The 17,402-nt window shown below is 44.8% G+C and overlaps 1 protein-coding gene across 1 annotated transcript; it reads right to left on the reverse strand.

Annotated features, from left to right (window-relative positions):
- Positions 1–1,346: 1,346 nt before the first annotated feature.
- Positions 1,347–5,283, reverse strand: LOC138514622 (olfactory receptor 5A1-like). Its single transcript, XM_069630069.1, has 2 exons — positions 4,374–5,283; positions 1,347–1,384 (listed from the first exon to the last, which is right to left on the reverse strand). Exons 1-2 carry the CDS (start codon positions 5,281–5,283, stop codon positions 1,347–1,349), a joined length of 948 nt encoding a protein of 315 aa, XP_069486170.1.
- Positions 5,284–17,402: the final 12,119 nt, after the last annotated feature.

Below are 17,402 nucleotides of genomic sequence, written 5' to 3' on the forward strand. Positions count from 1 at the left end.
ACAAATCTTGCAAGTCAGGACATCACCACTTCTGTAACCATCTTATCTTGATCAGGTCAATACAGTGCATTTTTGGTTTTATCAAAATGTAAAATAGCTTCAAAGATATTCCACAATCTGCATACACAGAGCCGTAGAGATCTGTAAACATTGTCAGTCGGGCTGGACAAATTCAGAAGTCAAATACACAAATAAATAAGGACTACTCGTGCAGGATCTGCCCACCACATACACCATAATAACATCAAGAGCACAGGGTATACAATTGCATCTGACACAAACCCTCCATCATTACTGAAGATTAATTTGGGCACATACTGCTAGCCATGCAGTGGCACATCCATCATTGTTGAACATACCAGGCCACTGCCGCCACATGACACCGGCACCCAAGCACTCCTGGTTGTGCAGGACCATATCGCCATCCATTGCTGATACAAGCAATAGCCCTCAACTTCCACCAGTGCTCCAATGTCTGTTCTAAAACCACATTTGTCATTTTAATGTTAAATAGACCCGCAGCTGCCACACCTGCACCATATGCTTAATGGAGTCTTTCTGTTCCTGCACCACTGCACAGACAATAATTAGAAGCACACTGCCACCCACTGCTGCCAGCAGTACTCACCAGCCTGCACCCGAGGCTGCTTCCATCTGAGGGCACCTCTCCTGCTAATTGCTATGACAAAGTGGGACAGTGAGCATCTCTCTCCCTTTGCTATCCCCTTTCACAGAACCGGGTTTCTCAGACTTATAACCAGTGTTGTGATGAAGGATGCTGACTCCACAAAGAATTCCTCTGTCACAGGTAAGCTCTTAAATAGTATCATATTTGTTATGACAGTGTAAAGGGTAAGTAGTCAACTGAACAGGTAATTTCATAGGGAGAGACCCACCTGTGCAGCCAGCTGTTCCTCCTGAAACATTCAACCAGGCACATACACACCAACCACTCAACATTCCTCACCACATTCAAGACGTCACCAGTATCCAGTCTCACAAGCACACACAAACCAAATGCAGATCACCTCTCAAACACACACTGCCCACATTTCTATCTATCTCCAAAAGGAACACAAGACAAAACACCAAACTGTTTTCGGCAAAAGTTCCCTTTCACCTGAGCAGCCAATGAGGGGGAAGTCACGTTTTGGTTACTATAATCAATGAAAGCCGGCTTGACCATAACTGCAAAACTTTCTTTAGATGTGTCTAACATCCAATTTGTAGAATGCTAGGACGCTGCCACCGGATGGATGCGAGAGAGCGCTGTAAATGTGAATTTACGTCATAAGGGAGGTTAAAAGTCAAAAACAAAACCACATTCCTTATAGGTCAATGTATGCCTAGCAGACTTTATTAATTAATAATTTTCTTTGGATTACTCTGTTAATCGACAACTGTACATCATTAAGCCACATTTCCTTAAACAAGCAGGAGTTTAAAGGAAAGTACATGGATGCTGATATTATGATGCCATGTACACATTTTCTCTCCTATATGAAACATTCTTTATACATGACCATGTTGCTTATCAATTTCTAGTATGCCAACTAGACAGGGTACAGAAGACAGCATACATATGTATGTATACATGGATGTCAGTGATTCAGAGAGCTTCATGAAGGAGAGGCGCATAAACTGACCCAACCTTCATGCAGACTCCATTAAATTGAGCTCCTGGAATTTTGAAGAAAACTGGAAAATGTCCCCTTGCAGGGGAGAATTTGTCACAGAGTAGAGGTAGAAATTCTGAGCCACCTATCATTGACATAGAAATGTGAATTAATTAGTCGCTGGTGATTGGTAATCAATGTAATTGTGATTGATGTGATAAAGGGGGAATTTAACACATACCATGGCAAAACTCTAGCAATTGAATGCCTACCTTTCATAGTGTCTTTAATAATCTCTGGAAATATTTATCTTGAGATAAGCGCTTGCCTCGGACACAGGGCCAGAATGCACTTTGCAGGTTTGAATACATACAGGTCAGGTTCAGCCCTAGATCCTTCCAAAGGTGATAAATTGAGTATCAATAAATTGGCTAATAACAAAACCTATTATCACAGTGCTGGTAGGTGGGGGGAATCCGACATAAAGTACAGTAGTGTTTAAAACGTTTTATTTTGTGATAGGAATCGGTATTTATTCCAAACACGATTGCAGAAAATTGCAATATATTACAGTATACTAATAATAATTTTGAAAACAATAATATTACTATGGACAACAAAAGCAACAATAATCTTGCTAAATATTCATGGATTAACTTCACGACTTTTCAATTTACATGTTGTTTATTTCTTTATTGTGCATTTATTAGGCACTTATACAGTAAGTCAATTTTGTTTCAAAGTGCGCACAGGGCTACAGGGAGGTAATATGGAATTAGAGAACAATGAATACAGTGGAAGATAAAGCCAAACCTACTATGCCTTGTGAGTATTCAGAATGTGCAAGTGCAGCGCGAAGAGGGGAAATGGGGGGGTAAGTGCTGGAATGTCCGTGCTCGTGGGCGATCAGAAGATAAAGTGCATAGTAAGGTAAGTGCTATGCGGCCGGGGCCGCATTGGGAAGAAAGTGCAGGCCTGCAGGATTGAGACGGGTGGGCGCTAAGGCAAGTGCTGAGAGGTAGACAGAGGCTGGGGTAATTGGGTATGGGAGGCCAGGTCTCTGAGTTATATATAAGGGCCCTGGCCACCAATCACAGCGACTGTGAGATTAGAAGGGAAGGGACGAAGGGAAGGAGGAGGTGAAGAGGAAAGTCTTGAGGAGCATCCGGGAATTTGAGGAAGTCCTGATCAAGAAGTAGAGGGAGGGGGAGGTTGTTCCATAAGTGGGAGCCATCTGAAGAAAGTGATCAGCCTCTGGCCGTCTGTTTAGCAAAAAGCTTTACACACAGAGAGTTGGTGCCAGAGGACCGCAGAGGTCTAGAGGGAGAGTATTCAGTAAGAGAAAGTTGCAGATAGCGTGGTCCCAGGCCCCAGGCAGCCTTGTGGATGATGCAGAGGGATTTAAATGTAATCCGTGCCGCAACCGGGAGCCAGTGAAGAGTTTTTAGGGCAGGAGAGATGTGGTCCCAAAGACCAAGGATACGTCTTGCTGCCCTATTCTGGATTAGCTGCAGGGGTTGTAAAGTGGAAGAAGGAAGATTTAAACAAAGGCTATTGCAGTAGTCAAGCCTAGAGAGAACCACCAGGGATCATTGAGCTTCTGGGTGAAAGTGAGAACAGGGAGAATTCCTTTGAGAAGGAAGAGTTGAAAGTGGGACTTCTTGGCAATGCCCTGAGTGTGAGGGAGGAAGGAGAGAGAGGAGTCGAAAATGACTCCAAGGTTTCTGCTACAGAAGAAGGAGCCGGGGGAGAGCCCATAGAGGATGGCCAGGGTGAGGGGAAAAAAGGGGGAGCAGGGATCCCAATGGGAATGATCTTAGTGTTGCTGGCATTGAGGCGCATATTGTTGGAAGTACACCAGGACTGGGTGGCAGACAGGCAGTCAGGGATGATGGAAGATGCAAGAGGGTCAGCAGGGAGTTTGAAGAAGAGCTGTGTGTCATCTGCATAGCACTGGAAGTTGGTGGAGAAGGAGGAAATGGGGAGTGCTAGCCGAGCAAGTTAAGTGTTGAAGAGCCATGGGGAGAGGTTTGAGCCCTGGGTGACACCAGAGTTGGTGTAGGAAGTAGGTGAGCAGAAGATGCCCAAAATGACTTGGGATGATCAGTCAATTAGGAACGAGGTAAGCTATTCCAGTGCCCTCTCCGCGATACCAGAGGTATCATGGAGTCATTTTATGAGGAGAGATTGGGTAGGATGAGGACAGCTGGAGAGTTAGAGTCCAGAGAAGTCAGCAGTTCTTCACGGGTGTTCAGAGGAGAAGTTTCCATGCCTCTGGATGCTCAGAACCCAGATTGATGGTCGTGGAGACCACCAACAAGTTTAGTGTGTGAGGTAAGTGTGGAAAGGCCAGCTTCTCCAGCAGTTTCCCAAGGAAAGAAGGGGGTGATAGAAACAGGGCGGTATTTGGCTGGACAGGTAGGGTCTGCTAAAGGCTTTTTCAGGAGGGGGCACACAAGGCAGTGCTTGAGGGAGTATGGCAAAAGAGTGCTTGCAGAGATCAGCGAGTGCAGAGGAAAGAGAGCCAATATTGTCCTTGATGGTTCTGGAGGAGCAAGGGGAAACCTGTTTGGAAGAGACCTTCATGGAGGGGACAACTCTGGTGACTTCTTCAGGTGTGACAGGGGAGAAGGAGGAGAGAGAGGAAGATGGAGGATGAGGAGCTATGGGAGGCGAGGGAGTGAGGGAGGGTGTGAGTGGGAGGGTAGCAAGGGTGCTTAGGATGTCCAGAATTTTAGTGGTAAAGTGTGTGTACACATTTCCACAATGCCTCCTTCACCTCTTGGTTCCTCAGACTGTAAATCAGCGGGTTCAGCATAGGGTTCACCAGTGTGTAAAACACTGATACGACTTTGTTCTGCATCACAGAGTCACCAGACGGAATTTGCAGGTATATGAAAAGAGAAGTTCCGTAGAACAGACAGACCACAGTCAAGTGGGAGCCACAGGTAGAGAATGCCTTTGGTCGACCTACATTGGAGGGGATCCTCAAAATGGCCATGATTATATGACCGTATGACATTATTGTGACAAGAAAACAGCCAATGCCCATTATAAATACCACAGAAAACATCACAGTCTTCCCTACAAATGTGTCAGAACAAGAGAGCTTCATTAATGGAATCACGTCACAGTAGAAATGTTCAATAACATTTGGGCCACAGAAGGAGGTATAGAAGATGCACACGGTGTATACTGCTGCAGTTAGAAAGGCCCCCGTGTAGACGATGACCACCATCTGGCTGCATACATTACTGTTGATGATTACTGGATAGAGTAATGGGTGACAAATGGCGGTATAGCGGTCATAGGCCATGGCTGCCAGCATGTATGCCTCAATGGTTGCAAATACCGTAAAGAAGTAACTTTGGGCAGCACAACCCATGAAGGAAATTATCTTCTTTTTGGCAAAGAAATCCACCAGCATTTTGGGTGCAATTACAGAGGAGTAGCAGAAATCTGAGAAGGACAAGTTGCTGAGGAAAAAATACATAGGGGTGTGGAGACGAAGTTCAATGGCTATTAATGCTACCATGCTGATATTGCCAATGAGTGATAGGGCATAGAACAGGAGAAACAGCACAAACAGTGGAACCTGAAGACTTAAGTTATTGGTGAATCCCACAAGGATGAACTCTGTGACTGATGTCTGGTTCCGGCCTTCCATTTTATCATGAGATGCTACCTGTTAAAAAGAGATTAAATATGTTATTGAGAGCTGTGATGTTTAATACTTTCCACAACCAACTGTAGGTATAAGTGCAAAATAATAAATGGTTCGAACGACTAGCTGAATTTTAAAAAAGAATCAAAGAAGGCTCTGGTTGGTGTGTTGGAGGGTGATTGAGCTGTTTGCCTTGCTCCATAAACTCAACACAAACGATGAAATTGCGTGTGGTTGTATTCTCATTATTCATCATGCAATTCACAGTAATAATACTGATTGGACCATGGTAGGCTATACTTGGGAAATATACTATTCTAGCGTGTGCTTGGGAGGTGTTAGACAAAGCATAAGCCACTACCATGAAAAGCCTCCTGCAAGATAGAGTGGAAGTGGGGTATGGTGTTTGTTTTCCTAATTCCCTACCTGGACTGTGCTAGGCATAGTATGTTTTTCAAAGGGACACACCTGGACAAATTAGTTTAGACCAAATCTTCACAAAGGTTTGAAGATTCGGGACAATGCAAATCCAATTTTCAGGTGATTCAGAGTTTATTCAAATATGTTTACCCCATACTAGATTCTAGAGCTTTGTTCAGAAATGTTTTCTTGCACATTTATATAGAAGAATAATTTCTCCAAGAATACGACAGTAAGAAACTATCAAGAAATACATAATGATCATACTTTCTCATGCTCATTTTTGTACAGAAAAATTGTAGCACATAAATATGGCTGGACCTGAATTACTAGATTGGGAAATTAGGTTTTTGGATACAATTTTTCTTTCCGTTTTGAAAATGTCATTCTTAAGCACTTCATTACCCTCAACTGTTACATCCACCCACGCATCTATTTTGTGACTCTGATGATGTCATATTGTGCGAGCCGTCACTCAGCAGAGGCTTTGGGAACTATGAGGGCTGGGAATGCCCTCCTAGTCTATGTCATGTGCTACCTGGAGGTGTTTTACCTGGGATTCTTGCCCACTACCCAACCTTGCATTCCTTTTAGACACTGTACAGTTTCTGATACGTCAGCACTTCAAATCTAAGGAAAAGGAGGTTGGAAAAGAGGTCTCGAGATTATCTACTTTTCCGACCGTCTCCTGGTCAGGTTAACACGGGCCAAGTACACTGTTCCATTAGCAGAAGAATGCTGGCCTGATCCCCATAGTGCCTATACCCCAGAGCGACCTGCTCTCTAGAGAGGAACCAATCAGATGATGTATTGGCTAAACACACCAATCAAGAGCCCTAGTATAATAACCTAGACAGAGGAAGGATGTGGCAGAATTGGGATGGTGTCCCTGGGGATATAAGGATAGAAGGAGCCACTCCCAACTTCCAGCCAAGTCTCAAGTTTGCTCTCAGTACATGTAGGGAGAGAAAATAGGAGAACGAGAGGGCCGCTGGGGCTTGGAGGTGAGCCAGTACACCAACAAGGTAGAGATTCACTGGTCATCACCTGCCAGTGTTGCCCTCAAGCCTAACCAGACCCATACACCCATTTATACAAGGGGCAGTGGGGTCTGATTTCATTTTTCTAAATCCTTACCTGGCATGCACTAGATATAGTATTTTTTCCATGTCTAGTATGAGTCAGGGAAAAATTCCCCAAAAGGTTCAGAGATTTGGGGCACCTGAAAAACCCACTTACCACGGGGGATATTACATATCAGTCAAGCTCTGCAGAGCTACTTGACTCCAAAGCCACTTCCACTGGATATCAAGATGGCAAACCAGGGTTGTAAACCCCTGGTAGGTGCCAAACAAGGGGTGAAGATAGCCAATTAGAGAAGGAGGTTAGATATGGACAGGAACCGGGGGACCCTAATAGGAAGAAAGAGAAGACATGGAGTAAACATGACAAACCTGGCTTTACTGACTAATAAAGCCCTACATAAGAAGTCGATGGTGGAAGAGGTTGACAAATGGGAAGTCTCCCCAGAGAAAGAAGGATCGTGCAAGGAACCAGGGAGAAGATTAATAAACCTGCTGTAATCCATATACAAGAGATTGACAGATACCAGAGACAAGGAGGAAGAACTTCCCTTAACAATTGGGCTGACAAGCAAAGGCGTACATTGCAAGAAATAGCTTGCTCAGAAGAAGAACTAATCCAGAATCCCATGAGAATAAAAGCAAAAATGGAGTGGCTTGATTGGATAAAAACTAATGACAATGCTGTCTCGAACAAACTATTAACTCACTTGCTGCCAGTATTCAATAAACTGAAACAACCGATGGAATATTGTATCAAATACACGAGCAAATTCCTCATGAGAACTCTGCTGAAAGCCTGCCTAAATCTTTTACCAACTCAGGAAGTCTTGGCAATTCGGTCCGCATCTAAGGAAAAATTCTGTAGACTCTGCAGAGACCCTCAAGCCACAGAATCTATCAAACATCTTTTGATGGTTTGTCCTGCTATTGACCAAGAAAGAAAGGCATTCCTCGGTCCTGTGTACAAAATATCTTACGTCGTTGACGAAAACATCTGGTGGAACCGCCTCATTACAGGATCCCAAACAAGATGGTTAATAGCAGCTACCAAACTTATAACCATCGCTCTGGAGAAGACTTTGCAAACGACATAAAAGAGAACCTTCGAAAAGGTACATCTCCGAGAAACTTACAAATACACAGAAATGTCACTTTTCTCTCTTCTAGACCCAAAACGTTTTTGTAAAAATCTAAATGGATTAAATACAAATTAAAAAAAGAAGAAAAAAAAAGAACTTGCTTATACAAGCCTGCTAAAGGCTACATCTTAGACACTGGCTGAGACTAGACGTAATGGAGAACCAGCTGCTTCTGAGAGCTGTATTTCAGACCCTGCCCTGAGCCAAAGTACAAGGAAGAGAGACCAGACTGTGTTAAGGCTAGAAGCTGTTGTATTAGACGAGCAATGCCAACCTGCTGGGTGAAAATAACACTGACTCACAATGACCCTGGAAAGAGGAGAGACATATTTTCTGGTATTAAGTTAGTACTCTGGAAAGGGGGAAGAAATACTTGCTGGTAAGATAATCCCCAGACAAGGATCAGGAAGAAATACTTGTTAGCAGGAGTGTGCTGGCATCAGAACAAGAAGTTAGGGAAGGTGCCACATGGCTAAACGGTGAAGATATATGCATCAAGGCCAAATCCTCAATCCAGGAGTGAATTCAAAAGGTGTACTGGGTGCTATATCCCTAGAACTGAAAAGTCAAGATGCAAGCTTGCTGCTACAACCTCGAGACTGTGAGCTGTGTGCCAGGAAGTGAGTTAGGTGCTATATCCCCAAGACTGTGGGTTAGAGTAGGTAGTAGAACATATCAAGGACAGTAAGTATTTTAGGTTGGACCTTTTACAGGTTTAGTTAGCCATCCTGACCCTTTAAGAATTGTGGGCCCGACGGACCAATAGTAGAAACTCTGGGGCCTTTTTAGGTGTTCAATTCATCAGTACCTCAAAAGAGACTGGAAAAATTGAACAATTTCGGAGGCCTGACAGAGTGAGTGACTGTTTAGACTAGGGAGCCTGTCAAAACCAGGGATACTATCAAGCTAAGAAAATCAATACATTTTAGTTTAACCCCTTCTGCACTTCATTGGGCATGTTTGAGCCCAGAGTGGCTATTTTGTTTTGTTAGAAAGAAGGCCTCAACCTCATATGCATTTCATCGACCCAGCCTGTAATTTTTGTATTAATATAAACGTGTTGAACGTCATAGTGTCTTTGTGTTCTGTTGGTGCTATATAGTCACATCCTCACAACCTAATTCCTATCTATCCCTCCTCTTCAGAATGTATGTGCCAGGAGTGCATTGCTTTGCTCCTGGCTGTAATGAAACATGATTACATGCTCCTAAAAATATTTCCAATTTTTATAAATCAAACTTAATTCCGTTGATTTCACCTGGTGCATCAATCTTATGACAGATATTTGTATCATCTGCAAACAACCATGGTATATAAATCAGCTCCCCAGAGATAACTGTTGTGACGAAGTTCCCTTGCCTAACCTTGGGGGCCGATTGTGGGTTGGTCAAAACATCCAGGGCACCCGTCGATCTAGTGGAAGCTGGACACAGAGATGGATCCCCCATACCACCTACACTGGATTCCTGCATGAAAGTGATGGGCAGTCACAGAAGTAAACACAGCCACACAGCCTGATGACACATGTGGTAAAGGGGCAAGCTACAAAACCCATGAGGACAGCCCTAACTGACTGGGTATTCCTAGAGAGCTATATCAACCACCTCTCCAGCAGGGGCGTAGGAGACCCATAAAATCTGGGGGGGACAGGGGACACGTTGGGGGCTTTGCTTTTTCAAAGAACTAGACTTTTCACAAAATTAAAATAGCAGTATGTATTAAATTACATACATCATCACTGTATAAAACAAGAGAAAAGAAGAAGAGAAAACCGAAGAAAATTAAGAAAAAGAAAAGCAGTTCAGAGTATAAAATCCTCCCAGCAATGGACATTTGGAGAGATCTTTTATACTACTCTCACCTGCGCTTTAAATGCAGATGCTTGATGGAGTTTCGCCAACCCATCCTATCCTATTCCACTTGAGCCCCTTTACAGCAGTATATCGGCTGCAATCATACCTCGGCACCAGGGTATTCGTTGGATTTACATGGATAGCGGAACAAGTGCTGTTTTGAATCTCGAGGCTCTGCTTTATTTTTTTCTGGGTCACCAAGATGGCTTATGGTTGCCGCTATTAAAACTTGTCTACAATGCATTAGTCATCTGGTGGTGGGTAACAAACATGCATTTTTAAAATGAGCATTTGCAACGCCAACCATTTGGGCTTTAATGTAGGCATGGAAAAGGCACTTGCCAAGCACTGCCATAGTGGTATTAGGTACCCACTGATGTTAGCAGCTGCAAAATGGTGCAAGTGCCTGGACATTTAATAGCCGTGCCTGGCAAACGCCCAATACGAATAGACAAGCAAACGCTTGCCATTGCTGGCTTTTTAGCAGGACTTCAGTGAAGGACATGCATAGTGCTAATAGAGTGCATGAAGGCATCTCTGGATAAGACATTTGTATTACACTAGTAGTATGTTCCCAGCTCCAATTAAGTTATTTACTACACAGGACTTTGTAGTGAACATCCCTAAGTCAGTGGCTTTATCTAAACCAGAACTGATGTTGCTATGATAGCCCAAATAACATGATGCTGTGTTGCAAGGCAAGATGCTACGCACCCTGGCACCAGCTCCCACTACAGGACAGGTCAGAGGTGAATATATACCTCATTTAAGGTTAGTCCTGACTTCAGACCTAGGCTGCAGGTGGGACTGAGTGAAAAGGGAGTTGATGCAGGAACACCCTGCTGTGAATGTCTCTTCCTGGAGAGGAACAAGACAGGCGCGCAGATGACACTGGGCCAGTGGGAGAGCGTTGAGCCCGTGCTCCCACGTTCCTTCTAATAAATCCTCCCCATGCTGGCCTGCACCTGGGATAGGGGTGCCACTGTGTGTATTATCAGACCCAATCAATGCGCAGACAGGTATGGTGTAGTGTATTTATCTGCAATTATTTCAACAAATGACTTGTAATCGTCCTCGTGCAGGCCTCGTGAGCATGGATCAAGCGTTAGAAGAAGACGCATTTGTGACTGCACCCTTTATCTGGGAATATGAGGCGAGACACCATTCTTCCTTGTACAAATCTCTGCTCTGTACCCTTCTCTACTCCACATTCTTGTCTGCTGTACACCTTTTTCTCCCAAGTCCCTTCCCTGCACCCCACACCAAGTCACTCTACACACTGCCCTCTACACTTTCTCCTCACTTGTCTGTACTTCTCATTTGCAAAACCCGAAGGCCCTCCTATGCCATTTCTACCCTACACCACTCTCCCTGTGTTCTGGTCTTTCCTGCACCCCTCTCTCCCCTGCACACACTGGTCACCCCATGCTGCAAACCATCCCCATCTTTCATCTGCACTCCGTTCTTGTTCCCATCTCTCCCCTCCCTTGCTCCTCTCTTTTTCTGTCCTCTGCACCCCTTTTACCCTTTTTCACTTTGCAGTCCCACACTCTGCTGCACCCCAGACCCTCGCTTCCGATTCCCCCATGGCCAGAGCCCTACAACTCTCATCTATACTTACTCAGCACTTTCTCTTCAGTCATCAGAGCACCCTCACTATCCTGGCTTACATTCCACAGGTTTTATCTTGCATGCCTTACATGACCAACCACTCCATATAGCTATATAGCTTTTTATGAGAAGCTTCTCAGAATAAGCTGGAACAGGCATGCCAGATCCATGACCTTTAAAGGGCCCATTGATACCTGCAAGCATTAACTCTTAAGAAATAGTCAGGAGAATATTTGGAAGGGGGGACAGACACAGAAGTCACTAAATCCACGTACTGCCGAGGCTCTACCCCCAAAATCTGATTGCACTGCGACCACTCAAGTACGCTGACAGAAACAGCCAAGCTGAATAAAAACAGGGTGAAGATTAGCCAAGACCTACAGAAGATTTGCGCTTGATTTCTTTTGAGAGATGCGCAGGATGGGCACCAACAAATGGTTTATTTTGGGCAGGGACAGCGTCCAGGTCTGTGCTGGTAATAGTTTGTATTATGGAATATAATAACAATTTGGTCATAGTGCTTCATGCTAGATGCTTTCAGCGTCTAGGCAATACAATAACAGGTATTATTACCCTCATTTGAACGGCACTGAATTCATGAAAGGTTAAGTGGACTCAGCTGCTGCTGGGTTTGAACTAGAGAAATGCAGGTAGCCCTCATGTCAGAGACCAAGCTTTAGGTGTGGTACCATCCAAACTTCAAGCAGGTGTGAGTTGGTGGAAAGAGGTGAAGGGATGTGCCTTAAGTGAGGCCTACTGATATTAGGGCATACATCAAGTGTTTTCGCTTGCCTACCTTAGACATTACTATGGAAATGAGGACACATCCCATGTAGCGGCCCTTCTTGAGATTGGCTCATCCTCATTTTACTTTATATGGTTTCATGAGGATTTTGTATGCTATGTCAGGCTGATATCTCAGGCATTGTCTGCACTTTGCAAGCCAGGCCTGGGGTACAGGGACATCTTGGAGGAAAATCCAGTCTTTGCCAGATTGTGTGATCCTGGGTGAATCGTGTGACCTCCCCACTGTGCATTTCGTTTCTCTATATGTTTACTTGGGATCACCTAGAAGTGACTGAGTTGGCAGTGTATACTATAACGGAATGCCTCAATCGTAAATGTTCTAACAGAGTTTCTTGTTGCTCCATATATGCTAAGCATGTTGTCTGAGTGCAAAGAGGGACAAAGTGTCACAGCAATAGATGTCATCTCCAGCTGGGGGATCGGGTCTAATTTTGGGAAGCAGTTATAGATACATTCATAGACTTAGTAATTTATTTTGCAGAGAAACATGTCAGGTGCGATCAGCTTGATCCAACTCTAAGGAAATAATCTAGAAACAATCTCAAAGTAACCTGACGGTTTAGGGGCACAAGTGTAAGCAGCAAAAATAATCATCATGCCCTTCCCCTTAAAAAAGGCAATACATAATATATTAAACAGTGTTGTACCTGTCATTTGTATAGAAACTGCATGTACATGTCAATACCGGCTCCCATTGTGCACCCTTGATCCTCTCCTGTATCAGTGAATGGCCTCCGTATTTTGTTTGTGCAGCCTTGCAAGCCCATGTTGGCCAATGCTTGGAGCTTAAATGTGAGCCCTGGCTGCCCATCAGTAAGGAAGAGCCATTCCAATGTGACAATCCTCTTTGGCAGGGGCACACTTTCATGAATTGAAAAACCTGAGGGCGGCAGGGCCTCAGGTTTTTCAATTCATGAAAGTGTGCCAACGTCAGATGTACAGTTTCTAAACACGCGCATCGTGTTGCAAACTGATCATGGCATCCTGGCCTCCCAGGATTCCTGATCAGTTTTGCAATGCACCACGCGTGCTTGGAAACTGTATACCTGACGTTGGCAATGGCACATTCCCTCTAATAAATCCTCCCCATGCCACCCTGCACCTGGGAGAGGGGGGCTACGCCACTTGACTTACCTTACGGTAGCTGAGAACTCAGGTGGATGTCGAGTTGCAGTCGGACTAGGAGTCTGTCTCACTCTGTCTCCCTCAATAACACACGCTGTCAGAGTCACTGGAGCACATGTCGCTGCCTGGCTTCTCCTTCGTTCAGGAAAAAAAAGGCTGAGGCTGCGCAGCAGTGCACTGCGCAGGCAGGGCACCTGCAGTTTGTCCCCCGGCCTGGGCACGCTCATTATGGGCAGGCACGGGGCACCGCAGCAGAAGTGTCCAGACAGTCTTCTTGAACATTTGCAAGCTGACATCGTATTTTACACGCTGCAGATACTTACCTGGTGTTCCAGGGACAGTTAAACCACCTGACCCCTCAAGATGGCCGAATTCAGATGTTGGTAGTGGTGATCCCATTAAAAGCAAATTAGATCACATATATTCTGGCGGTTACTAGTCCGCCCACACTATTCTAGATTATGAAAAACCTTTGGTTTTCGTGAGGGTGAAGCTGATCCCAAGGAGGGTGGCACCCCTCAAACGAGGTTGATGTGAGAGGTGTGGGGCTTACTTTTGGCGCTTTGCGTAACCACATTTTGGAGAAATCTTTATTATATTTTGACCAGTTTGTCAGGGGCTCAATGAAGCCATTCTAGTCGGCACTATTTGAGAATGGCCTAAAGTACTACCTTGTAGGAAGCCTGCAGATGTAAATCTTCCCCATTTCAATGTTTCTCATTTTACTGTTCTAAGCGAGACAAAGGGATCTGTTGGGCAAATGTGACATGTGATTGACTCCTCTTCTCTACTGGTCTATAAGAGGGACCAGTGCTTAATAATGGCCACCTCGGTGCATCGCCTATGTACAGGGGCTTCTTTCCACATAGGTTTACGCTTTATAAAATCCACGCATTCATACATTACACAATTCCGTGGCAGACATTTGAACGCTGTCCGAGGAAAAGAAGGTGATGTAGGCACACCCAACATGTAACTGCCCCAGCCCTAGCACAGTCTCTAAAGTACCAGCCTCTATAATACTTCTGGAATATTATAAATCAGTTTTTCTTTGACTGCCTGCAGAAAGATACATGGACGCACCCGACCCCCCTGACACGTGACTGCCTCTACTCCCCCAGCTGTGCCTTTCAACGACAGCATAAGAAATGCACGCATTTCAATTTTATGCAACACACCCTCCACCTACCAGCGCTGTGCTGTAGTTCCATTATCCCCTCCCCCCTCTCTCCCGGCCGTGTATCGCACCCAGTTTGTACGAGGCAGCATATGCTGGTTCTCCAAATATTGGACTGTGTATTGTATAATGCCAGGAATATACAAAAGTGCTAAAATATTGGCACAAGGGGAAGATTTTTTCTTTTAGAACTTGGCTCATCTTTCAAGGTGAATAATTTGTTATCAAAAAGCTTCCAAAAATATCTCACAGGAGGCGACACAGAGTGTCGGCATGGTGACTGATGTGGCCAAGAAGGGACAGCAACACTGACACAGCGGCCTGGCAACAAAGAGCGTACCCTGGCATTGACCGGCTGTGGGAGTGGGGGCATCCGTGGCAATGGCACATGCAGCTCTCCATGCAGAGTCGATGGAGTGCCGGGGAGGGGCAAGGGTGGCACCACTGCAGTGGAAGGGGGATTGGAGGACACACGGGTGCCCCTGTGGCACTGCATACAGCGGGGAGGGGTGGGCGAGTCACCTTGTGTGGCAGTGCATACATTGTGGCCAAGGGGTGAAGGGAGGAGGCAGGGCCCGAAATGGGACATTACGGTGAAAGGAGTCAGAGGGGTGTGTGTTCTGGCATTACACACGCTTGATAGGGGGGGGAGAAAGGATGTGTCTTCACACAGTGTGTGTAGTGGGGTGGAGTGAAATAGATGGGCTGTGTTTCGTCACTGAAGCAAGTGTTAACGTGAGCTTGGGTGCGTGGATTCTGGGGTGCTTTCTTGAGGCGTTGCATGCATTATGTTGGGGAGTGTGGGTGATCTAACATTGCATGTGTTGGGGGAAGAACGTTATATGGTTTGTGTGCTGGCACTGTATGCATTGTGGAACTGAAGGTGGTGGTAAAAAATATGGTGTGGTCTGCCACTGCATGCGAGCAAGGAAGATAGAGCAAATGTGAATGGGGGGCAATCAGCAATGCGCCCCCTTTCTCGCCACAGCCCTTGACCCAGGACTACAGCGACAAAGACACCGGATGAAAAGGTGTGTGTGTTATGGCACTGTGTCTACTGGGCAGAAGGGAGAACACCCGTCATGCTCTGTTACTGCGGGCAAAGGGTAGGGCCGTTCTGGTCCTGGACCCAGTGAGGTGTTTTATGGCACCGCAGGAATGAGACACACAAACGTGACATTGAGGTGAAGGAGCTAGAGCAGGCGTCTTCAACGTTTACGTTAGCTAGAACTACTTGTAGTGGAGGCCAACAGTGGAGGGCTACTAGCGGGTGATATTGAGGTGGAGATATTTATAAACCTCGGAATTGTTACCAATATTTTGCCCCAATTATTTCCCCTCTATAAATAGATGGAATAACATATGCCTTCACGATTATATTAAAAACTTAAAACCTCTTTGTTGCATTATTATTTATTAGTAGCTGTCTCAAAAAGACAGATATTTGTTGGACTACCACACAAATATCCTGTAATTTCTGTGCTCCTTCCTTTGCGTTTTATGCAGGATTTCTACATGCTGGGCACGCTATTGTTTTCCAAATGTGCATTTCACACTTCCAAAAAAAAACAAAAGTAATTTCCAAATAGAAAAATGCTGCTTGCATTCACTAGTTTTATTTGAAATGTTTTTTTGTCAGACACCACACATACCCTGTTATTTGCGTGCCCCTCGGTGTTTTAGCACTGGTTATATTTATAAAGATGGTATATGCTTGTCAAACTGGTTAATCCCAAATAAATGCTTCTGTTGTGCTGACAGCAGTTTTTAGGAAATTAAACAGTGGGTTCATGGGTGGCAACTTTTGATTTTCAGGCAGAAATATCCCCACATCCGCCCTGAATATAAGCAAGCAACCAGCCCAACCCATACCCTGGCCAAACACATTTTATAACACTTTTTTATGAGGCATTGCAAAAAGTCATACGATTAACAAACTGTAGTTTTGAATATATAACATCTCAGCATCGGTCTGTCAACCTGCTGAGCTACCCTGGCAGGCTTTTATGGTACAGCGTGTCTATGGATCACTTAATGTACTAAAAGTAGGTGTACCTGTATCATGATAGTGATTTAAAGTGGAAATGTACAGTGTGGAGTTTGGAAAGAAGCCACATGAAAGAAATTGCACCATTTTTTAAATATTATTTTGAACATTTCCAGGCGAACGGCAGTGCTATTGAGATATTTTCATTGCATGGTCATAATTATCCTGATCCTGCCCCAGCCCTTCCGACATCTCTGGCAAACAAGAGCAGCTTGCTTAAGCAAGACAGTGTCGTGGGGGCGCACAAGGCCAACTGTGGTACTACAGGCGGCCTGCAGAAGCAGAAAGTGATACTGACATCTGTCAGCATATTTACAAGCATCTCCACATGGCACTGCAGTCAAGCTTCCCGCCCACAGTTGGGACAACCAGGGTTCCATCCTGAACATGGAAAATAGCCGCAAAACACACTAGAATCTGTTTATTTTACGGTACAAATTCTGGGGGGATAAAAGCTATTATATCCCCCCATTTAAAATTGTGGGGGGATTTGTCCCCCCAAGCCCCCCCATGTCCTCCGCCCATGCTCTCCAGACCCAAACACTCAGCATGGGAATAACACATTTCCCTTTAAGAGTTTGGAGGAGCAGTACTCTGAATTCACCAACTAGTATTTGGATAAATGTCTTTCTTCGGCACAGCTGATGAAGAATTCATTCAAACGAGTGTGTTAGGTAATCCCAGACTACGTGAATACTGCTGATACAAATTTGTGCTTGATAGACAAACTGAATACAATGAAATCTACACACATTCAACGCATGAAGGAAAACAGACATTGCTCTCTGACTCCCACTAGCATTGCATGGATTACAGTGTTGCCATTTCCCCATGATGAAAGCTGTCTATTAACAACAT

The sequence above is a fragment of the Ambystoma mexicanum genome, chromosome 12, assembly GCF_040938575.1.
Source record: "Ambystoma mexicanum isolate Mex_15411 chromosome 12, UKY_AmexF1_1, whole genome shotgun sequence".
NCBI classification, from domain to species: domain Eukaryota; kingdom Metazoa; phylum Chordata; class Amphibia; order Caudata; family Ambystomatidae; genus Ambystoma; species Ambystoma mexicanum.

What these genes read in the sequence shown, in the direction of transcription:
- LOC138514622 (XM_069630069.1), bottom strand. Translation starts at nt 5,283, where the DNA reads ATGGAAGGCCGGAACCAGACATCAGTCACAGAGTTCATCCTTGTGGGA. An exon ending in GAAGGAGGCATTGTGGAAAT is followed by an intron (nt 1,385 to 4,373) that starts GTGTACACACAC and finishes CGATTAACAGAG; the next exon opens with TAATCCAAAGAAAATTATTA.